Source organism: Pneumocystis murina (genome assembly GCF_000349005.2).
Source record: "Pneumocystis murina B123 chromosome Unknown supercont1.2, whole genome shotgun sequence".
Classification (NCBI taxonomy): domain Eukaryota; kingdom Fungi; phylum Ascomycota; class Pneumocystomycetes; order Pneumocystales; family Pneumocystaceae; genus Pneumocystis; species Pneumocystis murina.
The window spans coordinates 498,857-524,530 of record NW_017802360.1 but is presented as its reverse complement, the minus strand read 5'-3'; the positions used below and the strand labels follow the sequence as shown (position 1 = coordinate 524,530).

The 25,674-nt window shown below is 27.0% G+C and overlaps 12 protein-coding genes across 12 annotated transcripts; 7 read left to right on the top strand and 5 right to left on the bottom strand.

Annotated features, from left to right (window-relative positions):
- Positions 1-160: 160 nt before the first annotated feature.
- PNEG_00810 (hypothetical protein) lies at positions 161-1,075 on the bottom strand (the record flags this gene model as incomplete). The annotated part of the gene is made up of 8 exons (XM_007874526.1): positions 161-217; positions 259-342; positions 402-653; positions 701-727; positions 779-812; positions 861-954; positions 1,000-1,027; positions 1,073-1,075. The coding sequence occupies 8 exons, from the start codon at positions 1,073-1,075 to the stop codon at positions 161-163; spliced, it is 579 nt and encodes a 192-aa protein (XP_007872717.1).
- A 1,339-nt stretch (positions 1,076-2,414) lies between these two features.
- On the top strand, positions 2,415-4,154 carry PNEG_00809 (hypothetical protein; the record flags this gene model as incomplete). The annotated part of the gene is made up of 5 exons (XM_007874525.1): positions 2,415-2,608; positions 2,657-3,058; positions 3,098-3,278; positions 3,323-3,644; positions 3,690-4,154. Exons 1-5 carry the CDS (start codon positions 2,437-2,439, stop codon positions 4,152-4,154), a joined length of 1,542 nt encoding a protein of 513 aa, XP_007872716.1. The 5' UTR covers positions 2,415-2,436.
- A 332-nt stretch (positions 4,155-4,486) lies between these two features.
- Positions 4,487-6,728, bottom strand: PNEG_00808 (hypothetical protein; the record flags this gene model as incomplete). Its single annotated transcript, XM_007874524.1, has 11 exons — positions 6,676-6,728; positions 6,396-6,629; positions 6,150-6,350; positions 6,038-6,106; positions 5,822-5,993; positions 5,672-5,776; positions 5,538-5,625; positions 5,430-5,497; positions 4,875-5,383; positions 4,719-4,833; positions 4,487-4,675 (listed from the first exon to the last, which is right to left on the bottom strand). Exons 1-11 carry the CDS (start codon positions 6,714-6,716, stop codon positions 4,487-4,489), a joined length of 1,791 nt encoding a protein of 596 aa, XP_007872715.1. The 5' UTR covers positions 6,717-6,728.
- A 962-nt stretch (positions 6,729-7,690) lies between these two features.
- PNEG_00807 (hypothetical protein) lies at positions 7,691-8,766 on the bottom strand (the record flags this gene model as incomplete). Its single annotated transcript, XM_007874523.1, has 3 exons — positions 7,691-8,162; positions 8,218-8,484; positions 8,538-8,766. 3 exons carry the CDS (start codon positions 8,764-8,766, stop codon positions 7,705-7,707), a joined length of 954 nt encoding a protein of 317 aa, XP_007872714.1. The 3' UTR covers positions 7,691-7,704.
- Positions 8,767-9,136: 370 nt separating this feature from the next.
- On the top strand, positions 9,137-10,024 carry PNEG_00806 (hypothetical protein). Its single transcript, XM_007874522.1, has 4 exons — positions 9,137-9,294; positions 9,341-9,680; positions 9,723-9,852; positions 9,896-10,024. The coding sequence occupies exons 1-4, from the start codon at positions 9,162-9,164 to the stop codon at positions 9,941-9,943; spliced, it is 651 nt and encodes a 216-aa protein (XP_007872713.1). The 5' UTR covers positions 9,137-9,161; the 3' UTR covers positions 9,944-10,024.
- Positions 10,025-10,481: 457 nt separating this feature from the next.
- PNEG_00805 (hypothetical protein) lies at positions 10,482-11,477 on the bottom strand. The gene is made up of 5 exons (XM_007874521.1): positions 11,387-11,477; positions 11,283-11,339; positions 11,143-11,239; positions 10,621-11,092; positions 10,482-10,581 (listed from the first exon to the last, which is right to left on the bottom strand). Exons 1-5 carry the CDS (start codon positions 11,464-11,466, stop codon positions 10,511-10,513), a joined length of 777 nt encoding a protein of 258 aa, XP_007872712.1. The 5' UTR covers positions 11,467-11,477; the 3' UTR covers positions 10,482-10,510.
- A 327-nt stretch (positions 11,478-11,804) lies between these two features.
- On the top strand, positions 11,805-14,433 carry PNEG_00804 (hypothetical protein). The gene is made up of 8 exons (XM_007874520.1): positions 11,805-12,123; positions 12,166-12,882; positions 12,925-13,064; positions 13,113-13,418; positions 13,467-13,633; positions 13,678-13,756; positions 13,798-14,273; positions 14,316-14,433. Exons 1-7 carry the CDS (start codon positions 11,907-11,909, stop codon positions 13,900-13,902), a joined length of 1,731 nt encoding a protein of 576 aa, XP_007872711.1. The 5' UTR covers positions 11,805-11,906; the 3' UTR covers positions 13,903-14,273; positions 14,316-14,433.
- Positions 14,434-14,788: 355 nt separating this feature from the next.
- PNEG_00803 (hypothetical protein) lies at positions 14,789-16,835 on the top strand (the record flags this gene model as incomplete). The annotated part of the gene is made up of 6 exons (XM_007874518.1): positions 14,789-14,821; positions 14,871-15,101; positions 15,144-15,274; positions 15,317-16,353; positions 16,396-16,583; positions 16,626-16,835. The coding sequence occupies 6 exons, from the start codon at positions 14,789-14,791 to the stop codon at positions 16,833-16,835; spliced, it is 1,830 nt and encodes a 609-aa protein (XP_007872709.1).
- Positions 16,836-17,352: 517 nt separating this feature from the next.
- On the top strand, positions 17,353-19,625 carry PNEG_00802 (hypothetical protein; the record flags this gene model as incomplete). Its single annotated transcript, XM_007874517.1, has 3 exons — positions 17,353-17,474; positions 17,711-18,156; positions 18,202-19,625. The coding sequence occupies 3 exons, from the start codon at positions 17,353-17,355 to the stop codon at positions 19,623-19,625; spliced, it is 1,992 nt and encodes a 663-aa protein (XP_007872708.1).
- A 420-nt stretch (positions 19,626-20,045) lies between these two features.
- Positions 20,046-21,807, bottom strand: PNEG_00801 (hypothetical protein; the record flags this gene model as incomplete). Its single annotated transcript, XM_007874516.1, has 7 exons — positions 21,217-21,807; positions 21,053-21,172; positions 20,875-21,009; positions 20,723-20,834; positions 20,607-20,673; positions 20,360-20,555; positions 20,046-20,316 (listed from the first exon to the last, which is right to left on the bottom strand). Exons 1-7 carry the CDS (start codon positions 21,459-21,461, stop codon positions 20,046-20,048), a joined length of 1,146 nt encoding a protein of 381 aa, XP_007872707.1. The 5' UTR covers positions 21,462-21,807.
- On the top strand, positions 21,532-22,381 carry PNEG_00800 (hypothetical protein; the record flags this gene model as incomplete). Its single annotated transcript, XM_007874515.1, has 5 exons — positions 21,532-21,712; positions 21,784-21,884; positions 21,930-22,012; positions 22,060-22,160; positions 22,209-22,381. 5 exons carry the CDS (start codon positions 21,532-21,534, stop codon positions 22,379-22,381), a joined length of 639 nt encoding a protein of 212 aa, XP_007872706.1.
- Positions 22,382-22,890: 509 nt separating this feature from the next.
- Positions 22,891-25,343, top strand: PNEG_00799 (hypothetical protein). The gene is made up of 6 exons (XM_007874514.1): positions 22,891-23,264; positions 23,312-23,629; positions 23,672-23,831; positions 23,885-23,962; positions 24,009-24,236; positions 24,277-25,343. Exons 1-6 carry the CDS (start codon positions 23,048-23,050, stop codon positions 25,337-25,339), a joined length of 2,064 nt encoding a protein of 687 aa, XP_007872705.1. The 5' UTR covers positions 22,891-23,047; the 3' UTR covers positions 25,340-25,343.
- The last annotated feature ends 331 nt before the right edge of the window (positions 25,344-25,674 follow it).

Sequence of the window (25,674 nt, the reverse complement as noted above, 5' to 3'; positions counted from 1 at the left end):
ATATCGAAATTTAAGCAATTAACGAAAAATATGTAGTATTAAAATATGAATTATATATAATTTGATCCATAATATTATAGTAATTTTTTCTCAAAAGCTATTTCTAATAAATATATTCATTTAAAAAAAATTAAAAATCAATAAATATGATTTATAAATATTATTTTTTACTATCAATGTACATTTGATTAGATTTCTTATTATTATTGTTAGTATTCTATATTTGTGAAATTAGTTTTTTTTATGATAAGAAAATACCTTAAAATCTTTATTAGAATCAAAAAGCTGATCACGATCTATTGATAATCCAACAGATATTAAAAGTACTATGAGAGTAATTGCCTAAAATATTATATCATTTAATTTTTTTGGGATTTAAGGATAATTAATCTATATATTACCTGGGCATACATTCTAGCTTGAACCAATTTTTGAGTTTTAGTAAGATATTTATCTTTCCAAAGAAATGACATAGATCCAATCATTCCCAATACCCAAGACCCCCCTATAATTTTCCATTTGTTTTCTAAACACCATTTAAAGAGGATACTTTGTATGTTGGAATTTTCGATAGATTTAACAGGATTGAAGGGACCATATTTACTTTCCTGGTACTTTTTTGATGCATTATCTGAAGATATTACAAGTGCAGTCTGAAATATATTAGAAAGTTTGTAAATAGCTTAGATTGAATAATTACTGTTGCTATACTAGAAATAAAAAAAGACTAATCATATAATCATTAGCTTTAAGAAAAACCATTTTTCAAAACTAAAACTTTTATTGGAAGTGTTAATTGTCTGAATTTGCTCCTAAAATTGATTATTATTTATTTTAATAAAAAACAAAAGTAAATATACCATTTTTGATTTAAAATAAAAGCACAGGGGATTGAAATAGCTAATGCTATTATACCAGACTTAATACCAGAATTTATTACTATACGGTAATGTTCTAATTGATGCAAATATTATTATTTTATTTATAATTCAAATTAACCTTCTTCTTCTTCTTTAGAAAAAATTTTCTAAGAATTATTAGCAATACAATATAGTCAATAAAATATAAGTACCATAATGTAGCATGGAATATACTGGTATTATTAATAATATTTTATTTAATCTTTTTTTTTGAGGGATAATAAATCCTTTTAAATTCTTTAAATTATAGAAGTTTTAAAAATTTAATGGTCGAGAAAACAAATATTTTTATTTAATATATACAAATTATTGTTTTAATTCTCTATATATTACTTTTTTTTAGTTTTTCTTTAAAATATTAAAAATTAAGTTTGAAATAATTTAAATAAAATTTTAAAGACAAATTAATATTATATTTAATATTATTGCATTCTTTATAGAATTAGATTAGTATATCTTCAAAAAACAGATGAATTTATGTTTTATTGAACATATTCATAAAGACTTTAATATATATTGATATTTTTATAATTACAGATAACTTTTAAAAACTAATTAATTTCTATGTTAAAATAGGAAAATTAAAAAAAATATACATTTAATTTTAAAATTTAATATATAAAAATTAACTGTAATATAAATTTAATAAATATATAAATAATCTCTTAAACATATAAATTTTATAAATATAATAACTTCACAACTAAAGCACATATTCTACAGTGATATAGCAAAATTAAAAAATATAAAATTCATACTAATATTAAATAATCATATTTTTATTTAAAAAAACATTTAAATTATCAATATCATTTATAATAACATATAACTATGATAAACGCACTATAATTCATGCAACTAAAACAAAAATAACCATATATTGTCTCATTTACTCCTTCAATTAAATTCCATTTTTACAAATCTATTTAAAACAATTATATAGAAACTACTATATAAAATACATGAAACATTTGCTATTATATATAACATTTTAAATTTAAACAATATTAATTAAATTTAAAAAATATCAATTATATAACATATTTAAAAAAATATAATAATATATATATATACATATAATTTAAAACGTTAATTTTATAATTGCTTTTTTTTTTAACGAAAATATATAAAAGGATGAATTATCACCGATAATTCTCCCAAAAACCATTTTTCTCTAAAAATCGTGATAAATTTAGAAAATGTATTAAAATTAGCATATTTTCCATAAAATTTAGAAAAGTATTAAATTTATAAAAGGAATAATATACAAGGTTTTAGAACATTTGTTAATTAGTATTTTTTCAGTTCTATTAACATCAATCTTACATCATTTACACGTGTATTTTTTTCATTTGAAAAGCACTTAAAGTGTTAGGAGCACTTGACAGGTGAAATAAAAACACTTAAATAGAATTTTTTTATCGATTTTCGAGCGTGTTTTTTTTTTGTTTTGGTACTTTTTGTCTCCAATATAAATTATTTGTATTTATACAGTGATTTCCAGGGTTGGAGTTAAATGTCCAATAGTATATATTTCAAATTTAAATCGCAAAAGGAACCTGGCCGTATTTCCTTTGATGGAACAACTGGGCTTTCTGTATTTGATGTAAAACGTGAAATTATCCTACAGAATAAGCTGGGTTCTGGAACAGAGTTTGATTTAGCTATATATAATTCTAATAATGAGGGTATATTCTTTACAAGAATTAAGAATCTCCGTTAATGGCGATTTATAGAATATGATGATGATACTACTATTATTCCTCGGTCAACCTCTGTTACAGTACGCCGTTTGCCTCCCTCTAAACCGGGTAAAGGTACCGCTGCTCGTTATGTCTCTGGAAATGCTTCTATTGGTTCATATGCTCGAACAGATATTTTTCCCAAAAAGCCAACAGAATTGAAAACAAAGCCCATGCCTTCACTTAATACAGCCACTCCTCAAGGGAAAGAAGATGCAGAAGATGCAGCAATTCAGGCTATGTTTGCTGCTAGTAATGAGCAATGGCGAGAAACACAAGATAAATTAGCTACTGCTACTCCGATATTCCGGCCAAATAATAAAAAATTAATACCTACAAATGTACCGGATCGGCCTCCGCCTGCTGGTTATATTTGTTATAGATGTGGAGAAAAAGGTATAAACCAATTTATTTATTTATTTCCTTATTTTTTAGGTCATTGGATTCAATTATGTCCTACATTATCTGATCCAAGTTTTGATGGTAAATTAAGAGTTAAACGTACAACTGGTATTCCAAAATCCTTTTTAAAGACAGTGGAAAAAACATATAATGACAATTCTGGAAGTTTTATGGTAAATGCAGACGGAGAACATGTCATTGCTCAACCTGATAAGTATTTATCGCATTATCCTTTTTTACATAATTAATAAATATAAGTGCATCATGGGAGAACTATAAGTCTAGAACTAAGATTTTTACAGCATCAAATATTTATTCTTTTAAGCCAGATGATTTAACATTAGAATGTACTTTATGTCATAAATTAATGAAAAACCCAAGCACAATTCCTTGTTGTCAAGAAGAGTATTGTGAAGAGTGTATTCAAACTACTTTATTAGAAGCAGATTTTGTTTGTCCTAAATGTGGAACAAAAGATATTCTTTTAGATACTATTCAAATAAATAATGATAAAAAAGAAAGAATTGAGGAATACATTAATAACAAAATGCGAAATGAAAATATTTCTGTAAATAAAAAAGTATTTTGTCAAATTATTTTATTCTTGTTTAACTATTTTGGTTAGTCATCTTTAACTACCAGTAATATTGATTCCTCCCAAGTTTCACAATTAAATATAAAATCCAAAAAAAGACCATTTTCTGATGATGGTAATTCAGCTTCCCAAACACATCCAAAACAAAACGGTCAAGCAATGGACAAAAATCAGCCACTTAATCCTCATTCAATACAGCCCGATCTTTCATCACAGATAAATGGAAATTTCATGTCTTTTTTCCCAGATCCTTTTATGTTAAATCCTTATATGATGTCTATGAATTCTATAATGACACCAAGTATATGCGGATTACCTCAATATGGCAACTATGAATGTTATCCCTTAGATATATCGAAATATGGGTATTTTCCAAATCAACAAAAAGTATTTAGCAAGGAAGAAGATAGTCCTTATACGCGGATACCACTTAATGATCGTAATACTCATCGTCAAAAAAGAATAAGACAGGCTGATTTCAGGGAATTGGCCTGAATGAATTATTATTTATGTATATAGATGATTTAATGATTTTGGTTTATTAGGCTTTGGTCCTAGTTATATGCATTATTTTTAGATATAAGCATTATATTGGTCTCAGAAAAATATTGTTCTAATGTTAAAGATTTATCGACAATTCTACAAATCTAAAATCCAAAGTCAGGAGCTCCAAATATCACTAATTTCAGTATAATCTGACATACTAATATAAATTATACAAAAATTTAAGTATTTATATTAAATATGAATATTTCAAAAAAATATATAGTCAAAATTATTCGATTATTAAAGCACTATTATTACGTTTTAAAATAATTATATCATATTTAATATGAATTAATAATTTCTGCAAGCAATTTACATTCATATGCCCAATTAATTGGTGATACACCCATTACTTGATATCTTACACGAACAGCACCATTATATGAATCCTGTTTAGCACGAACTCTAAATACGTAGCTTTTGCAATTTGCTTCGTGAAATATATTCAATGCAGATTGTTCATTTTCTTCCTAAGTAAAATAAATAAATAAATAAATTTAATAAACTTTTTACTTTTATTTGAACAATATCATCTGCCGATTTCCCTATAATTTGACGACTAACATCATCAAAACAATTAAGCCAAATTTGACCAGTATGATCATTAACTGAAATGGTCATAATATAGCTATTAAAATTAATAAAATGCAATTTACTTTTTGTACTAACCGATATTGAGGTTTTAAAAAACTCTTATCGCATCTTTCGCATCTCCATCTACCCTCATTATCCTCAATAACCTTTTTATTACATCCCTCAATAGGACATGCTGGATAAAAAATATTTTCCTGTTTAAAAAAAACTATAGTAGCCTTCACAGAAAAATAATCAGGCTGTTCAGTCATCCCAAGTTGTTCATCTTTAATCTGAGCTATAGTTTTTCTTTCCTCTTTACGAATAGTAGTAATAGTTGGTTGATGAGTTATAAATGTTTCTTCTTTACCCTGTTTATCATACCATTTTTTCAAAAAATACGCTTCCTCAATTTGAGGATCAGCAATTATCATACCACTATTTAGCATTGACAATGATCGTCCATTAAAATCGCTAACTTTTAGTCCTTTAAAAGCGACTATAGTTTCTTGTGGTATATTAAAGTCTTGAGCATGTTTTCCCCAAAGTGTTAGACGAACTGAATAATTCGAATTATCAACCAAGAAAACATCCCTTTTTGAATACTAAAAAAATTATTAGCATTGTTCGTTTTATAATCATGAAAATAACAAGTTTTTGAGTAGTTTTAGAAGTAATTTCAACACTTTCATGAATATCATTCAAAATTCCAATAACATCTATATAATTAAAAATTGAAAATAAAGATAATAAACTAACCAATGATAGAGTCCTTTTCTACGCTATCGAGATCCTTTAAAGAGACAAAGTTAAATTTGACATGAGGAACGGAAGATTGATCAGGACACTAACAATAAAATTACCAAAAAAAAAATTAAAACATCTTTTCTAACCCTTTCAACTTCTGTATCTTTTTCAAAAGTAAGTTCGTACTCATTTTGTACATTTGAAAACTGCTTTTTAGCTATATTTACTCGACATTTTGAAACAAAGTAAACCTTTAATAGTTAGGAGAATTATGTATATTATAAATAAATAATTACTTGGCCTTCTTGCAATACATCATATAACATATCTACTTGATCATTGAAGGCAGTAGCACGAATTTCACCACTTTCATCCATAAATATACATGAAAAAAGTTTTCCTTCACCCTTTTGATTATGCCAATGCTTTATTTCAGATTTATTAGTGACACGCGCTTTGATAGTCCATCTATAAAAATAAATATTATTTTCATAAAAATTATATTTATATACTTATTTTGATAAGGTGATAAACTCTCAATAGGATATATAGTTGTAGAGGAAACTGATGATATATGATTCCTAAAATCTTAAATAATTTATAAATAATAAAAAGATAATATACATTTTTCCTTTTTGGCCATGAAATGTAGGCTCCAATGGCTTATTCCCATAAAACGATGTTTGATTAATTACAGGAATTTCCTGCTTATGATCTTCCTCTTTATCAGCTGTTGTTGAAGATGCTTCCAAGCTAGCAGGAGTTCCAATCTTTGGAAGAACCCCATATTGCTCCAATACATCAAGATTTATAATAATAATAATTCTAAAAATTAAAAATAAAAAAATAGATATATAAAAAATAATATACTTTCTCTCTTTCATCATATTTACTGAGAATTGTATTAATTGAACAATTGTTCCTTTTTGAAGCTTTCCGGAAACTACAAGCTCATTTTTTTGAGACGCTAACATGGATTGTACATAATGAATAGAATCTGACAATACAATTCGATATCTTTCAACTCCATTACTAACTGATGTCAATTTTCTTACTTGAAGAACTTGAAAAATAGGTGTTTGAAGTGCTCCTGGCTGAGAATTCCTAATTAAATAATTAAAATTTTATAATCCAGAAAACATTTCAAAACAAAATAGGCTTTAAAGATCCAATAGAAATAGGCTCTGTCATAATTGAAGAATAAATTTCACAAATTCCTTATGATTTTTAAATCTTTAATTCTATAATAATTAATAAAATGTCAAAAATTAAAAAATTTACAATTAAAAAGCAGTACTTTAAGGGAAAACTAAGAAATCCGGATGTATATGTTTTAAGTTAAGCGTATATTTTAATATTAGTTAATATTAAAAAAATTTCCGAAGTAAACGGGATATTAAAAACTAAGGCAGATTATATCAAGATATTAAGGCGTTTATAATTATTTAAAAACATATAAGAAATATTCAAAAATTTAAATACCTTAAAATTGAAAATTGTGTATTAAAAATGATTGTAAATATAAAGGTAAAAATTAAGATAGGTAAAAATAAAAAGATAATAGATATTTAAATTATATATTCTAATAAAACAAACATATATAATGATAAAATGCATTTATAATAATCTAAGGATGCACATTAATAGCCAGATCAATATGTATTAAGTATCATATTGGTGAAAAAAATGATTGAGAATATTTCAAAAAGTCCTTTATAGCCAAGTGAAATTTATGCTCTAATATGATTCCCATATTACAAATTAATTAATATTATTATAGTAAAAGAATATCAAATAGAAGAACCATTCCCAAGATTTGCACGGCTCGGATTTTGAAAATGAAATTAAGCAATGCTTCATAATATCAATTTACTCCAAAAAGCAAAATTAAAGACAAAGGAAAGATTAAGCAGGAAGATAACATCAAATAAAATCAACTCATTATCCTAATATTTAAAAATATTTTTTAATATAAGTTTGGTAAGTTTACCTAAACTATATTTCTCTTGGTTAGTTTCGATCTCAGAAGAGTCGATTTGGATATTTTCCCAAAATATTCATAAGTTTCATAATATGGATCAAATCAGTGAAAAAATTTAGAGAAAAATCTTAATGCCCATTTGTTGCATCGAAACTTGCTAGAAATTGAAAGTAACTAACTTAAAGTACATATAAGAACTTAGGTAAGATGAGAAATATTAGTTATATTTGAAGCCTTCGCTTTTTCTAAAGACCATGCAATTAATATAAATAAACCCATGCATGCAAGAAGAAGGAAAAGACAAAAAGAAATCCATATAATTTTATTAAAAGACATATAGTAGTTTTGCCAGTTATAGTAACAATTGTGATATCGATCATCAGTGAAGCATCCAACATCTTTATAAAGAAGAGGAATTCTTTCATGAGGATAAAACTCTTCATGTGTTGTGTAAAATGGACCCGTGTTTTTATCTATAAAGTGACGACGAAATGTTGTATTATAATATTTTAATTTTTGATGTTTATAATGAGGAGAAGATGGACAGGATGTCGTACGTGACCCAATTCTATGAGGGGAACGCAACCCTGTTTCTACTTTTTCCAAAGTACGTAAAAATGGAAATCCAGCAGTTCTTCCAGGAGACCGAGATAAATCTTTTTTTAAAAAAGTTAATTCTTTCTTTTTAAAATATAAGAGCATATTATATACCGGAAAACATTATAAACGGATCTTTATGATCAGGATCTGATGACCAAGAATGATTAACAAATTTCATACTATGTTTTCCTGAAAGACAACCTTTTCCATCAACATTTCGAGAATGTGAAACAATCGATGAAATAGATGAGGCCCTAGACAATTGGTGAGGAGAACGTGTATTCGTTTCATAAACAAATGTCTCGTCTGAATCAGAATCAATATTTTCATCAATAGCCGATGCTATTTTAGCTGCAAATATTTCAGATTTAGACGCAACTATTATTCCATCAACATAAAATACCAACAACTCCTTCAATCGATTCATTTACCATTTATCAGTCTAGATCGTTTTTTCTTCGCTCTTGTTCCCTTCACTGTTTCCAATCCTTTACGCAATTTTGGTGCTAAACCACTTGATGAAACTTGAACCGTCTCCGTTTCAACTGTCATTTTAAATGTTCCTCCTCTCAATCCTTCATTTACTCCATCTTTCTGGCCTTCTTTTGCTCCATTTTCTCCTAACATTTGTACCGTAATTAACCCTTCTTTTGAACACATCTTATAATTAACCCTTAAGTTTTCAATAACTCTCTAAAAACGCCAGAAATATTAAAATATCCCAAAAACAAGGTATCTTAAGGTATTTCAAGGGGGGTTTTGAGCGCCAAACCCCCCCAATTTTCTAACAAAGTTTTTTCTTGACGTGTCGAGGTTTCAACCAACCCTTAGAAATACCAACGCCTAAGATGGTAATCCTAAACCAACCCTAATAAATATTTACCTAGACCTAACAAAGAAGTCTCTAAACCTCATTTTAAAGACCTAGCCCTTAATATATACCAATCCTTGAAAAGAAAACCCTAAACATTACAGGTCAAAACCCTGTTCGGCACCAGTCAACCTCATACAAACTCTGTCATAAATATCAAGAAGACTTTGAGAAAATCTTTAATATGGAAAACCATACAAACCCTAAGAAATATAGCGAATTGTCCTTATCAAATGGGGGAATTCTATCGCTTGAATCAATTATTGGACTTCAAGTAAAAGTTCGTACAATATTAAATGAAACAGAGACAGGAGAAAGTAAGATTTGTAAAAAAAAATAAAGAAAAAGAATAAAGAAATATAGTTTATGCATACGATGCGATTACGAATACGTTAGTATTACAGAAAAAGCTTAAAACATCATTACCATATTCAAGAACATGGGATTTTAGTATTTTAAAGATTTCATGTTTAAAAGAAATTCAAGTTATTGGGGAAACAAAAGAAAAAATAGATACAGAAAATGAAGAAGTTAAAAAAAGAAACTTATTTGTTGATTCTCAGCCATCTATTGTACCTGTTTCATTAGAAGTTTTATCTATTAGAGAACAAATATCTAGAAAAGAACATCAAGCGGCGATTGCACGAAAAGGAATTGGAGTTACTCAAGAAGCGCAAAATTTATTTAATTCTTTAAGTCGAACGTAAAAATTATATATTAAAATTATTTAATTTAATATATTTAGTCTTCCATGCCGATGGGAAAAACAATCAATTATTGTACTTGATGATGTTTATATTGATCCTCCATATACAGTTGAAGCATGCTGGACAGCTTCGAAAGACTCTAAAGGTTATTTAAGAGTTTGCAAAGTGGTATTTTTTATTTATTTAAAAAGAACTTTTTTAATTTTTATAGTTAGAAGGAGAACGTCAAAGACTTGATTCAACACACCGAGGAGGCTAAGTGAACCTTTTTTTATTATATATTTAAATTTTATAAAAACATATTTATGGAACTTTTTTTTTATCTTTACAACATTTTACAGATACAGAGACGCATTTTTATCAAGAAAAACATTTTCTTTTCATTTTTACTTCTTTGCATTTTTTCTAGAAATTCGAGTTAGGAAGATTAAACTATACTTTAAATCTTTTAGAAATTAAAATATATAGAAATAGATAATCTTATTAATATATTATAATAATATTTAATTTAAAGACAATATACTAGATTAAATAAATAATAATAAAATTTTAATAAAATAAGAAAAACAAAAACATTATTATTGAGTAAAGAATAGATAAGGTACATTTAAATATGCAATAATAAAATACATTATAATTTATAAAACACCCAGAATAAAGTATCGAAATAAAAAGATTTTAAGTCTGAACCATGATCCATTTATCAAAAAAATAGAAACAAAAATATTATACTAATTATAAGCAGTATTCAATTTTTATCAAACTATTATTTCTAGTGGATCTAATATTTTATCATGCCCAAAATCTGTTTCATTTAGGATTCTTTTTATAAAGCTGTTACTGTTTCGGAGATATTATTAGTTTGTATAGACATTCCATTAGTCGTCTGTTGTGAATCTAAAAATTATTTCAATAAAAAAAACATAAAAAAATTACCATCATTCTTTAATGTAGAAGCCGATAATTCGACTGTATTATCCACGGGAGATGGAACGTTCTGAATAGGTAATTCGGCTTTATTATCTTGTTTTACAGCTTCAAAAGGACATTGCGGAGAAGGACGACTGCACGAACGGGTTCGACTATATGAACGACTTCGACAACGCGAACGGGTTCGAGTACGAGAACGAGTTCGACTATGACTTCGAGTATGACTTCGAGTGCGGCTTCGAGTACGACTTCGAGTATGGCGACGGCCACGAGCACGACTACGACTCCGACTATAATGGCTACATCGATGACGACGATGATGATTATAACGACTTCGACTACGTGAACGACTCCGACTATCACTATAACTACGGCTATATGAACGATGTCGTCTTCTAGAACTACTACGTCCTCGTCGATGTGATGTATATGTACGTTCATCAAATCGCCATGAAGCAGACGGTGATTTTTTAGCCCACTTTATAACTCTTTATTTCATAACCTAATATATTTTATTATTATAAAAACCTCAATGCTTAGAGTATCCCGTCCCATACGAAGTCCATGTAAATCATGGTATGCCTCATCTGCATCCCTCGAATCTTCGTATTCAACAAATGCAAATCTTAATTATTATAAAAAACCCCTAACAATCAAAAAAAACTTACGGTCGTGCACCAACCTTCCTAGGAACAGGAATATCACACCGAACCAGCCTTCCAAACCTTATTTCATTAGTTTTAGCATCTCTTTTAATAAACTATCTCTTTACTTTTCAAATTTATAGGCTAAATCTTTTGCACGAATATCGCTCGAAAACCCTGTTACATATAATGTTTGTCTTCGAGTCATTGATGTGTTTCATAAGACAATAATATAACAGATTTTGATCAGTTTATGACATAAAAAGATCTTTAATTTAAATTTTATTTTTTTTAACTTTTTTTGCTGTTGAAAAAAGTTTTCGGGTAATAAAAAAGTTTAAGATCGAACGTCTAAAGATATATTAAGGCGAGTTTTTTTAATAAAAAAGAAGAAATTGATTTTTCAGGGCGAAGAAGTGAGTAGAATAAGCATAAATTGAATATATTAATGCTTTTTTTTCAAAAAAAAAAGAGTGAAAATTGGATGAGAAATTAATGAAATACTTTTGAAAAATAAAAGAGTTAAAATTAAGAGAAAAAGAAGAAAAAAATGTGTTTTTTTAAAAGAAGCAAGGGAAATTGAAAAGATTTTATGTAAGAAAAAAAATTAATTTTTATGGTTAACGATATAATTATTAAAAATAAGAGATGGAAAGATTACTTGAAGATATTTTAACGTCTAAAGAAGAACAACAAGTTATAGCATTACGTACACTTAAGAATCAAATAATCGGGTATTCTGAAAGAAAGAAATATTTTATAGAACATCAAATATTAAGTATTTTAATTCATATTTTGTCGTCGCCAGAAACATTAGAAGAATCACAAATTCAGGCGATTTTTATTCTTACATCATTAGCACAAGGTTAAATTTGATGAGATATTAATTTTTTTGTTAATAATATAGTTGGTTATAGTTTTACGTCTCGTATATGTCAAGCAGGAACATTGCATCATCTTTTTATGATATTTATAACAAAAACTTCATCGCCTATATTAATTACAGCATCGCTTAAGGCGCTGGCAACTATTTTAGCATCAGCATCTATTGCAGTAACAATTCCAGAACCAGCAATTCATCATTTTGTTAAAATATTAGCAAAATGTTGTAATCAGTCATCAACGCCTTCTGAATATTTTCAAGCATCTCTTGTAGCATCTATTATATCAGCATGTGGTAAAGTGCCTTCTCAACAAAATCAACTTGCACAATCAGGAATTCTTGATATATTAATTGAAATTGTTTCTCTTTTTCAAGATCGCTCAAATCAAAAACCCCAACAACATTTTTATCGTACAAAACTTCTTGATGCTGTGCTTCATGCACTGTCATCTCTTACTCATAATCATGATGCACATGCTTCGCAAGTCGCTGCATCATATAGATCATCTACTTCTAATAATCCTAATGATGTTTATCCTATGATTACGAATTTGCTAAAACTTGCTAAAGATCCATGTATTTCTATTCAACTAGGTGCTTCTGGTTGTCTTGCGAACATGTACAGAAGTGGTGCTATTCCCAAAAAATATTCTACTGATTTAGAACTTATTGTTATTCCAATTCTAATTAGACTACTTGATGAATCGTACAAAGTCAAAGAGCACTCGCTTCTTATTTTAGGTATAGATATGTATTATTAATTCTTTAGTTTAATTTGTTTAGCGTATTTGGTTACAGATAGTGATGAAATGCAGGGAGCAGCTTGTGATGCAGATGTCATAAGGAAGTTGGCCAATATTCTTCATCATGTAAATAATAATCCATCTCCGGAAATGGATAATACGAATGATAAAATTATCGAAGTAGAATTTATTTATATATTTTTATATATCTAATTTAATCTTATACAGGCAGTCTTACTGGCTATTGCTGCACTAACATTATTTAAAGATGATTATAGGAAACAAGTAATCAATGCAAAAATTGTTCCTCATATTGTTTCAGCTTTATCCCATCAATCTGCTGAAGTACGCGTAGCTGCCTGTCAATGTACAAGAAGTTTATCTCGGAGTGTTTGTATTCTCAGAAGTAATTTAGTAGATGCAGGAATTACTGATCCTCTATTCGTATTATTAACTGACGAAAATCTGAAAGTCAAAACAGCTGCATGTGCTGCTGTTTGTAATTTAGTTTTAGATTTTTCCCCAATGCGTTCGGTTAGTTTTTACTAGTATTAATATTAAATCAACTTATTTTTTTCTAAGGCTATTTTGGAAAAGGGTGCACTTAAAATCATGTGTGAACATGCTAAAAACGAAAATTCAGCTTTGAGATTAAATGCAGTGTGGGCGTTAAAACATATTGTTTATGCTGCGGAGACAAGTGTCAAAAAAAATGTTTTAGAAGAGTTAGGCTATAACGTACTTACAGAGTATACATCCTTATTTATCATAAAATTAGAAATAACAAAGCAAGATTATGCAATGATCCTGAAGTTAGTGTTCAAGAACAAGCATTAGATGTTATTAGGAATGTTATTTGTGGTCAGCAAGAGGTAATTGGTTTTTCTATAATTATTGTTTTTAATTTATTTAGAACATTGATATATTATTAAATAATATTGGAGTTTCAAAAATTTTATCTATTATAAAAAAAAAGCTTTCTTCAGACTTTACTGAAATCATAACTGCTGTAATTTAATATCTTTACTCTCAAAAAATGACATAGATAGGCAATATATATATGTGTACATATTGCTTCAGGTAATGATGCGCATAGAAATATTATTATAGAACAAAATGAAATTTTACAATCAATTCTGAAGCATATAACACATGCCAATTTCGAAGTGCGTCTAGGATGTTTATGGGTCTTAATAAATCTCACTTGGGCAGATGACAATTCTGATCAGATAAGTAATTCATAGACATTGATCCTAGTAAAACTTATATAACTAAGCCCTAAAACAGCAACGAAATCAAATTTTAAAAAATATAGGCTTTTTAGAAAAATTGAAACTTATGCAAAATGATTCTTCTTCTGATATTCGCGAACGAGTCAAAACTGCATTGGTATATATCTATTTTATTTTTGATTTAAATCTTATTTTTTAGTCTCAACTCGAATAAAAAATCATATTTTTATATTATTTATTTACAGATTTAAATCATTTATTATCATATTAATAAAATACACCTTTTTTCCTTTTCATATAACTAGATTCTCTAGTTAATATTATCTTCATACTCTATCTTATCTTTTTACTAATAGTTAATATTGTAAACAATCTTATATTTAATTTTTACTTCTTAAATAATAATTTAAAGACTATTCAAATAATTGTTATAAACAGTTAAAGATCTTCAGATTTATATAAAAGGGCTTAAAAATAGTTTAAAATTCTATATAAAACTATAAATACGGTATCGTCTTCAAGTTTACATATAAAAATTTATATATATTTTTTGGATAAAAAAACGTTAAATAAGCGTAAAACCTGCGTAAAACACTGAAAATCCTTATATATTGTTAAAATAAACGAGTTATTATATTATTTTTTCTGATTTTTTGGAATATCAAAATCAACATGTTTTATTCTGAAACAATTCTTTCAAAAAAAGCAATTAATCTTAACTATTTATTTGTTATCCTTATTAATAATACGTCAGGGGCCTTTGGCAAAGATTTGGCTTGCTGCCCATTGGGAAAAAAAGCTTTCAAAATCTCAATTTTTACAAACAAGTATTAAACAATCAGTTAATGCAATTGTCAATCAAGAACAAATCCCTATAGCACTTAGGTTAAGCGGGCAGTTGTTGTTAGGAGTAGTAAAAATTTATTCTCGAAAAGCACATTATCTTTTAGAAGATTGTAATGAAGCCTTAATGAAGATCAAAATGGTAAACATGATGTTAATAATTATAAATTATTAATATTATAAGACTTTTAAATCAGGAAATGTAGATCTTTCTAGAAATAACACGAATGTTACACTTCAATCAGCACAATTAGTGTTACCAGAAATGATTACAGAATTTGATCTTTTAGTACCTGAACCTATTTTTAACATAATGTATTATTTTATATGTACAGAATTTATATTTAATCAATATAGGGATGTTGATTTGAATATGGATAGTCTTAACTTCTCTCATGTTTCAAAAAAGCAAGATATTACGCTTATATCAGCATTTGAACCATCTATTGAAGTTGGTCGAGGGAATTTACTAGATTTGCAGAATGATCCTCTTATCCAAGTTAACGAAAACAATGAAATTGATTTGGATCTTGGAATTGGGAACAATGATTTGCAAAACGATGTTTCTATTGAAGTTGGTAGAGACGCTGCTCCAGAACCGCGTTTCAGTCAAGAATTCAGTAATATTATTGCATCTGAGAAAAATATGAATTCAAGAATTTCTGAAATGGATTTAGATATGGTTGAAAACGAAAATTATGCGGAATTTAATGACATACATAATTCTTTTGAACCTATAACAGAATCTTCTATTCATCAAATAGAAACTATGAATCGGGATGAAAGATTAATATCAGAAGATAGAGAAGCATCAGTAGAGAGTGGAAATGATATGTTAAGAGGTGAAATGTTAGAATTCGAAGAATTGAAAGCAGGGACACCAGAAGCTAGAAATAAACTAACTCAATTAAAAAGTCAACGATCACAGCATAAAGCTATTGAAGATCCCGTTATTGAAATATCTTCAAAAGTCTTTTCTTCTCAATTGCGGAATACATCGCTTATTACCAAACAACACAAACTACTTTCTTCTGATTCTACTTCTTTGAAATTAATTCAGCTTCAAATGTCTGGAAAATTTGCAGCGCATATATTCCAGCCTTCAAACATTCACCCGTCAATTGTACGCTTACTTAATCCTGGTTCTGTTCATTCTACACAATTTAATTCATTTAAACGAAAACGTATAGAAGATATAAATCAAAATAACAATGAATTAACAAATGCATCTAAATATGCTAAACTAGATTCATTCAATACTAAAAAATTCGATTTAAATACTGATTTAACCAATAATAACATTGAAGATTTTGAATTGGGAAATGAAAGCACCCTATTTCCCACTAATGACGATTTAAATTTTATTTGCGATGATCCAGAGCCTAACTTTGAAGGTTTTATAATCTTTTGTTTTTAATATTTTTCCTAATTTATAGCTTCTAAATTATCTCCAAACAATCTTACTCTTAAACAAAATGAAGAGACAAAATTAATAGATGAAGAAATGCTTGAAATAAATCCTTATCACAATCCTTTAAACCTAATTACTGTCTTAAGAAATAGGTTTGATACAAAAGAAAATAGGCCCCAAAATATCGTCAGTTTTAAAAGTCTTATAAAAAATGTATATTTTATTCAGTTTATATTCACTCATTAACATTTCTAGGCGACGCGTGTAAATGCTTCAAAAGCATTTTTTGAAATTTTGGTTTTGGCTACCAAAAATGTTATAAATCTTGAACAAAAGAGAAGTTATGAAGATATTCAAATTAACCCATCTGATAATCTTTATGATAACAACATAGAAACTTTCTTTAAAAATCAATCAAATATTGAAATTTATAACAATACCACTATGATCGAGTCTTTAGAATAATTTACCTCTATAATATTTCTACTTATTTTTGATACTTGGGTTTCTTAGTTTTGAATTACACTAAATACAGAACAGCTTTCATATATATATTCTTTACTTTTTATTTCTTTTGGATGATAGAATATTTATTAATTAAAATTACTAGCCTTACTTTTTCCAATTTAATTATTTTACTACAGTATCAATATTTTTCTAATCTTTGTTTTACATTATCCAACATATATACTATTTAAAGACTTTTTCTTTATTTTCATTGATTTATTCATCAATGAATAATATGTGTTTTGTAATTATTACTATATTCTAAAATTACATTAAGTTATTTTATTTTATACAATTATACGACTCAATTTTATCAATAAATACAATGAAAAATATACATGTAAATCCTTATAAAGATATCTTTATTCATATTAAAATTTTCTAAGTATATGATATAAATATATGTTGTCAAAGACAACGTCGAGTCCGAGGGTTTAGAGCAGCATCAACTTAAAATTTTAGAGAATCATGGAAAATGTCTAAACGAGAGGCGGAAAAGCAGATTACAAAGAACGATTCAATATTTTCAGGAAATACTGAGCAGGAAGTAGTAGATCTTGCAAAACAAGCATCAAAAGAGGTGCTTTTAAAGAGAAAGTATGTATTTTTTTTATGTAAGATAAAAGCATGAAAACAATGATAATACATAAGAAAGATAGATTAGAGGATGGTATTATACGTGGTATGAGTAAATATAAAGCTATTTTTTAAAGGGATAAATTTTAAGAGGGTTAAAAATATGAGATAAATGTGAAGAAAAATTTGATTCATAAAAAGTGTTTTATAAGTTAATTAATACATTAAACAATGTTTCTAACCATATTTTTTTCAAGAATTGCAGTTCCTCAGTCACTTAAAAAACGATATTCAGAGCAAATATCGACACATTCAAGTCCATTTGCTAATTTACAGGAACCAAATGGAAAGCAATTATCTACATCATGTTCTACTCAATTTCCGACGTCTACATTTTCATTTGTTCCACCTTTTCAACAAGAAAAAAAGGAAAAAACATCAGTAGAATCTTTAGAATCATTATCGAATCCACCATCATTACTTAAAAATGATATAAAAAATGAATATGATTTGTTTTTGCATCGAAGATCTGTAAATTACTTTTTTCAAAAAGCAATTGATGCATCAATTACTGAAGATCCGTTTGGTGATCTTAGCATAGCATGTCAAGAATATATTGATTATCGAAAACAAATTGATAAATCAACTGAACTTAGTGATTACATACAATCGGATACTAAGAAAGATACAGCTGTATCAAAAGGTTTGTTAAAAGGTGTTTCTATACAACAATTTTTTACATTTGTAGAACAAACTAATAAATCATCCGACGATTCTTTTATATCTCCTAAAGGTGCCTTTGATTGTAAAAATAAAGAAAACAAAAATAGTTTATTCTCATTTTTAAAAAAACCTGAGGAAAAAATGGATGAAAATATACAAGTAAAAATGCATACAGTTGATTCAAATAAATTACCATCATCTACCTTTGGGATACATATGAAAAACGACGATGAAAATATTCAATCAGCATTTGGCTCGCCTGCAGCTAAAAATAAAAGTATTTCTGAAACAAACTTTGCGATTGAGAATACAAACAATCTTTCTAAAACTTCCCAAGAAAAGCAAGAAAATCAGTCAAATACAAAACATTCATTAAATTCAGAAACAAAAACTGTATCTACATCATTCATTACCAATACACCTAATACGCCCACCTTTTCTTTTCCTGTTGTTTCTCAAACAAATGATTCAGCAACTAATAAAAAGATTACATCAATTTCGGAAAATTTATCTGTACCTAAAATAAGCAAGCTAGAAAAAAGCACTTTTTCATTCGAAGTTAAAAAACCAGATATTGAGATGAGCAATAAATCCTCCAATGAAACTCATAACAAGAATTTGTTTAGTTTTACTCCGATAACAAAGACGGAAACAAATACTCCGAATAATGCGAATTCTACACCTATTTTTAATTTCGGATTATCAGTTCCATCAAAAGATATTAGTTCTGACTTTTCTTGGACTCCAAATAAAGGGATTAAATTTGCAACATCTCCATCTAACAATAATGACAATAATGATAATAATAACAATAATAATAATACTGCAGATAAGACTCCAAAATTTCAATTTTTAAATCCTTTATCAACAGGAAAATTTGTCAATGAGAATATATCTCAACATAAACCTAATGAAAGCGTCGGATTTGAATTTGGAAGCAAAACAAATCCTGGCTTTTCTTTTGGACAGATTTCCACTTTTAATCCTACATTTACAAATTTTGAACAGAAAAATGTTTCAACTACCGAAACAGCAGAAGATGACGTATTTCCTCAAGAGCCTCGGACAAATGACGATTTAATTGCAGCTAAGGGTGAAGGAGAAGAGAACGAAGACACTATATTTACCACAAAAGCAAAAATATATAAGTACTTTGTTAAAGAAAATAGATTTTCAGATCTTGGAATAGGTATATTAAAACTCAATATAGATAAAGATACATCAAAAGCGCGAGTTTTAGCACGATTAGAAGGAAGTGGGAAAGTTATTATTAATATTGGTTTACAAAAAGATTTTCAATATTTGATTACAGGCAAAAAGAGTGTTAAAATCCCGGCAGTATCAAGTGAAGGAACAGGTATTGATACATATTTGGTTCGTGTAAGAGACGAAGAGATATCAAAAGAACTTACAGATTTACTTGAATCTAAAAAATTAGGAAAACAATAGTTTATACATATAATTTCTGTATCATTTAATCTAATGTCTTACATTATTAATAAATCTTTATTTTTATTAATTTCTCACATTAAAAAGATCAATCTTATTTTTTAAAAAATAATTACCAATTTATATTAACAAATATATTTCTTATAAAATATAAATATGAATTTATACTTTTATATCCACATCTTAAGAAAATTTCAAAAAATTCTTGTTATTTTCTGATAAATCTATTAAAATAAAAAAATTATTTAATTTCTTTTTAATTGCATTAATAAACTTTATATTAAATATCATAATTAAAGTCTTAATATATTTATTTATAAATAAAATAGCATTTTTTAGTTTATTCTAAGTTATCAAGAGTTAATAGATCGAAAATACATAAAAACTTTAGCTTAATAGTATTATAAAAACAAAATTATATTATTTCTTGATTTTTTTAAATTTTTTAGAATTTTTATCTAGCTTTAAATTATTTAAATGCTCATCTTTTGCTAACTGTTTCAATTCATTTGATTTAGCAGATAATTCAGCATCGTCAGATTCTTTTCCATACAACCATCTCAAAAGCTCAATCTCCTGTTTCCATACTTTCGAATCATCATTTGTTGGCGTTTCTAATATAAGAGGGATGCCTTGCATTCTTTTATCATTTATAATCAATCTAAAAGCTTCAAGTCCTATATATCCGCGTCTTGTATCAATCAATACATATTCTTTTATTTTTATAAATTTACCCTATATTAGCATGAAGATCTCTTCTAGATCCAAGCGGAGTTTTTGAATCATTTAAATGAACACCAACAAGATATTGGAATCCGATTTTGTTTTCAAATTGATTCATAACATTATTGTACGAATCTTTATTTCTTATGTCATATCCTGAAGCAAAAAGATGACAAGTATCAAGACAAATCCCAATTCTGGATTTATCTAGTGAAAATTTAAAAACTATATTATAATAGATATTATACACAAAATTACCTTCAACTTTGCTCAAAATAGTAGATAATTCCTCAAAGTTAGTCCCAAGAGTATTTCCTTGACCAGCCTATTATTATTTAAATTTATATTTATGATTTAAATCCACAATTTAATACCATGTTTTCAATAACAAGCATTACATCACTAACATCTTTATGTGCTTTATTAATACAATAAACCAAATTATTTATTCCATTTGTTCTGCTAGAAGTTCCACATGACCCAGGACTATAATAATTAATTAAAATAATTATAATTAAGAAATTACTGAAAATTAATTTTTCCTATTCCTAGCTGTTGACAACGTTTTAGATCGTCTATTAAATTTTCATATGATTTATCTCTTTTTTCCTTATCTGCACTAGCAAGATTTACAAGATAAGATCCATGTGGAAGAATATGTCTATATCAATATAAAAAAATAAAAAATATATAAATAATTATACTTTTTAGGATTAAACCCATGATTATTACAAAGTTTTCGAAATTCTTGAATATTATAAGGTTTTAAACAAGGTGACATCCATTTCCTTTGAGATTTTAAAAATAGTGCAAATGCATTTCCACTAGATTTTTTATTAATTATTTATAAAAATAAATAAAAAAATACTTTATGTTAATACTATTAAGAATAGAATTTTCAATCCCTTTTGCTGCTGAAACATGTGCTCCAATAAAAAGCTCAAAATTTTGTATTTTAGAAAATGTAACCATAGATTTATTAGATGATACACCTTCTTTTATTTCCGTATCTTTATTATCAACCTCCTGATCTTCTAAAACATTAAAAGACCTTTTTTCCGGTAATTGAGTTGCTGATTTCACAAGTTCTAATTTACCAGGAATCTTATTCATTTATCCATTTCACGTTTTTTATAAAAAATTAAGAAAAAAACTCCCAACGTCAAAAAATATTTTCTTTCTCATGGATTTAAATCTAGATACTTTTTTTGATCTACAAGATCCCTCTTCTGATCAAAATGATAGAAAAAACGATCTCTTACAATTAATGAAAAGCTGGATTTCTGAACGAACCGCTCCTGAAATTTTACCTTGTCAAACAACTCTTTTAGAAAGAATGATGGAACGTATTCAACGTCAGATAAGTTTTCGGATTAAGATTTAAAACCTTTTATTAAATTAATTCTGCAGACTGAATTAATCGAATTAAAAATAGGTCAAGATATTAAAACCAATTTTCGAATGATTTTGATTCAGACTGAAATAGAGAGAATTAAATATATTATTCGTTCGTATTTGCAGACAAGAATATATAAAGTAATTAAGATATTAATGATAAAGAAAAAATATTAATATTAATAGTTAGATAAATATGCAATTTATATATTACAAACACCGGAATCTTTAGCATGTCTTTCTTCTATAGAAATAGAATATTTAAAGAAGTAATAAAAAATAAATAGAAGAATATATTATTAATGATTATTTATAGACATCAAGAAATTTTAATGAATTATTATACATCAGCAGTTTTAAAGTATCTTCCAAAAAAATTACAAAGATTGGATGATACACAGGGAGGAATTTCTATGAGTATTTTTTATTAATAAGAGATTTAAAAGATGAATCTAACGAAATTAGTTGAAAAACCAGACTTAGAAACAGCGGTTTTTTGTAGAGTGATTAATACAGTAGAACAAGATATTCCTATTAGTAAGAATGAAACAATTACGCTTAATAAAGGAAATATTTATCTTCTTAAATATAAAGTTATACGATCTTTTTTACGTACAGGAGATGTTGAATTAATCTAAAAAAAAGGAAATAGTACAGCAATTTTCCTTAAAGGGTTATATTTATGTCAATTATTTCTATATAAATGGATTTTATAAAGTTTAAGATAATTTCATGAGTTAAGATTTGAAATATATATATTTTTCATTAAATACCTGATAAATGAAAGCTCTTTAAAAAAAAGACATTTTATATAATTTAAAGGAAAAGAGTTGTTTGTGATACAATAAGTATTTCAATTGTATTATTAATTTATACTTTTTAATTTGGAAAAAACTAGAAAATTATAAAGATAAAAATTAAAAAAAAAGGAATTCATACATTGAAAAAACAAGGTACGAACATTCTATTATCTAACTCGTTAGTTTCTTAGTTTATTCAATAAATAATAGATATTTTTATTATTTTTAAGCTATTTATAAATTTTAATGGTTTTTCTAGAAATAAACATAAAGTGCTTATTTTTGAAAAATATATTTACAGGTTTGTGGATTATTACATATAAAATCATTTTTATAGGTCTTTAGTATTCTTATACTTTCCCTTACCCTTAAGACCTACGAAATAATAAATTTTTAAAAAATAAGAATTCTAGAGAATTAACAGTGAAGAATTAAAGAATTGAAGTATTAACTTAATAAACATATTCTTTAATTTGAACTACCTTAAATATTAAGAAAAAACCTATGAAAGTTTCTGGACGGCTAGGTATATCAAAAAAATGGGATCATTGTGAGCTCTGTACAGCTGAAACAGCACCAAAAGACAATGAAATTACTTGGATTCAATGTACCCCATGTAGTCGTTGGTATCATGTCAAATGTATAGGAGAACTTTATTGTATTGATGCAATTAAAGATTATCATTGTCGTTTTTGTGAACCAGTTTATGGAATTTCAACATGTAATATTAAGGGTTGAGGAGTTTCTCTATATTCTGATATGGATTAGATCATCCTCAGAGAAGAAGATCATCAAGGCCTCGTTCTTTTGTAGATTATATCTCTTTAGATCAAGGAGATGTTGCTATGTCAGATCAACATGCCTATACAGTAATGATAGAAAATAAGACATTTAGTAAAGACACTTTTAAAAGAATAAGAGGCTCGGAGTTAACGAAAGAATGGGCGGAAAATGAGGGATTTAATGAACCAGTTTTAATTCCAACAGGATGGGATTATGACGGACTAGAAATGCAAATTCCAAAAGATTTGACGGTTCAAAAGGTTTTACAGATTTTGGGACCACATGAAAAAATAGAAGTGATTGGTTTTTTTTTGAAATTATGTAAAATAAAATTAATATATGTAGATGTACCTTTACAAAAAGAAATATCTGGTTGGTCACTAGGAAAATGGGTAGAGTATTATGAAAAACCTCCGGAGAAACGTGAAAGAATAAGGAATGTTATAAGTTTAGAAATTAGTTTTTCAAAATTGTCTGAATACATTGTTCGACCAAAGTTTGTAAGGTATTAATAGGTTTCATATAAAAGTTATAAAAATATATTTATGCGCTACTTAGAGATCTTGATTTTGCTGATCGTATGTGGCCTAAAGATTTGAAAGAAAAGGGTGTGTTTCCAAAAGTACAATTATACTGGTTTATACATTAAAATCAAAACATAATGACATATTAATATTTATAGTCTTATGTCTGTTAAAAATTCCTTTACAGATTTTCATATTGATTTTGGAGGGACCTCAGTATTTTACCATATCATTAAAGGTTCGAAAACATTTCTTTTTATTGCTCCAACTCAAATAAATCTTAAAAAATATGAAAATTGGTGTCTTAGTTCAGATCAAAGTAAAATATTTCTTGGAGACCAGGTAAAAGATTGTATAAAAGTTGATTTGAAGGAAGGAGATACAATGTAATTATTTGTATTTATAAGAAGAAAATAATGCATTTAGGTTAATTCCTTCGGGATGGATTCATGCAGTTCATACACCGTCTGATTCACTTGTTTTAGGAGGGAACTTTTTAACTCATCTTCATATTGAAATGCAGTTATCAATAGCTGATCTTGAGCGGCGCACTAAAGTACCACAAAAATTTAAATATCCGTTTTTTGAAAAACTTCTTTGGTTTTCTACGTTACACTATTTATCTATACCCCTTGAGCATACTGAGAATTTTGATCATTATTTACATCATAAGAAAATTTCAAATATAGATGAGCAATCAAAAAATAGAAAAATACATGAAAAGGAATTAGCAGGTTGTGAAATGCTAGCTAAATATTTATTTATACATGCTCAAATGGCAAAAGGGCTAGCACCAATTACAGCAAATGGAGAGAAACTAAACATGCCAACACAGAGACAACTTCGTGCTATAAAACTAGAATTACCTTTTCAATTTTTTTCAGGGGATTTCGTAGAATTAGCAAAAGCGTTTGGAAGATGGACCTACTATAGGAAAAAATTAAGTTATGCAGAATTTCCAAAATGGTGTTTACCCGGTCCTCTTGCATCTTTTGATTTAATATCTAATAATATTCCTAAACAAAAAAAAAATAGCAAAATTGCATCTAAGAAGAAAAAAAATACTGTTTGTCAATTTGATACTACTTTAAATATTCAAGCAAATAATAAACGAAAGAATGATTCAAATTATGAAGGGATTTTAAAACAGAATCCTTCGAAAATATTAAATCATAATCTTTCCTTACATTCATCAAGACCAATATATTTTGTAAAATTTGAAGATAACAAAAAAACAATTAAAATAGAAGATAACAAAAAAGCAATTAAAATAGAAGATACCCAAATATCTAACTTAATTTCTCCTGAATTCAAAGTAGATGAACAAAAAAATATCTCACAATCAAAATTGGCATCATATAATATTTTTTCTGACAATACAGTAGATAATGCTACTAAACAAGCAATAAAAGCAGCTATGTTTGGGCTAAGACACAATGAAACAGGGCAAACTATTCCAGAAATAACATCTATAAACAATTTTAACTAAAAGATACATGTATGCTATTAATATTTACACACATTTTTATAAACATATTTAAAATCGCCTAACATTAAAAGCATAATTTAGACTACTATATTACAAATATAAAGAGAAACTAAGACAATTTTTATGTATAGTTATACTGTTAAAAATATTGTAAAACTAGTCACTTTGGCATTTATTTCAAATATAACTAATTGAGTTTATTAAAATCAGAAATATTTATTATCCTACATCGCCAAATAATATTAAAAAACAGGCTGATATGTCTATATAAAATATAAAATATAATAATAAATTTTAATTTAAACCTGATATATTCAAGCCAGGCATACTATTTT

What these genes read in the sequence shown, in the direction of transcription:
- PNEG_00805 (XM_007874521.1), bottom strand. Translation starts at nt 11,466, where the DNA reads ATGACTCGAAGACAAACATTATATGTAACAGGGTTTTCGAGCGATATT. An exon ending in TTAGCCTATAAATTTGAAAA is followed by an intron (nt 11,340 to 11,386) that starts GTAAAGAGATAG and finishes TAATGAAATAAG; the next exon opens with GTTTGGAAGGCTGGTTCGGT. An exon ending in AGGAAGGTTGGTGCACGACC is followed by an intron (nt 11,240 to 11,282) that starts GTAAGTTTTTTT and finishes ATAATAATTAAG; the next exon opens with ATTTGCATTTGTTGAATACG.
- PNEG_00799 (XM_007874514.1), top strand. Translation starts at nt 23,048, where the DNA reads ATGAAAGTTTCTGGACGGCTAGGTATATCAAAAAAATGGGATCATTGT. An exon ending in CCAAAAGTACAATTATACTG is followed by an intron (nt 23,963 to 24,008) that starts GTTTATACATTA and finishes TAATATTTATAG; the next exon opens with TCTTATGTCTGTTAAAAATT. An exon ending in TTGAAGGAAGGAGATACAAT is followed by an intron (nt 24,237 to 24,276) that starts GTAATTATTTGT and finishes TAATGCATTTAG; the next exon opens with GTTAATTCCTTCGGGATGGA.
- PNEG_00806 (XM_007874522.1), top strand. Translation starts at nt 9,162, where the DNA reads ATGGAAAACCATACAAACCCTAAGAAATATAGCGAATTGTCCTTATCA. An exon ending in TGAAACAGAGACAGGAGAAA is followed by an intron (nt 9,295 to 9,340) that starts GTAAGATTTGTA and finishes AAAGAAATATAG; the next exon opens with TTTATGCATACGATGCGATT. An exon ending in TTTAATTCTTTAAGTCGAAC is followed by an intron (nt 9,681 to 9,722) that starts GTAAAAATTATA and finishes TAATATATTTAG; the next exon opens with TCTTCCATGCCGATGGGAAA.
- PNEG_00804 (XM_007874520.1), top strand. Translation starts at nt 11,907, where the DNA reads ATGGAAAGATTACTTGAAGATATTTTAACGTCTAAAGAAGAACAACAA. An exon ending in GCACTCGCTTCTTATTTTAG is followed by an intron (nt 12,883 to 12,924) that starts GTATAGATATGT and finishes TAATTTGTTTAG; the next exon opens with CGTATTTGGTTACAGATAGT. An exon ending in ATTTTTCCCCAATGCGTTCG is followed by an intron (nt 13,419 to 13,466) that starts GTTAGTTTTTAC and finishes TTTTTTTCTAAG; the next exon opens with GCTATTTTGGAAAAGGGTGC.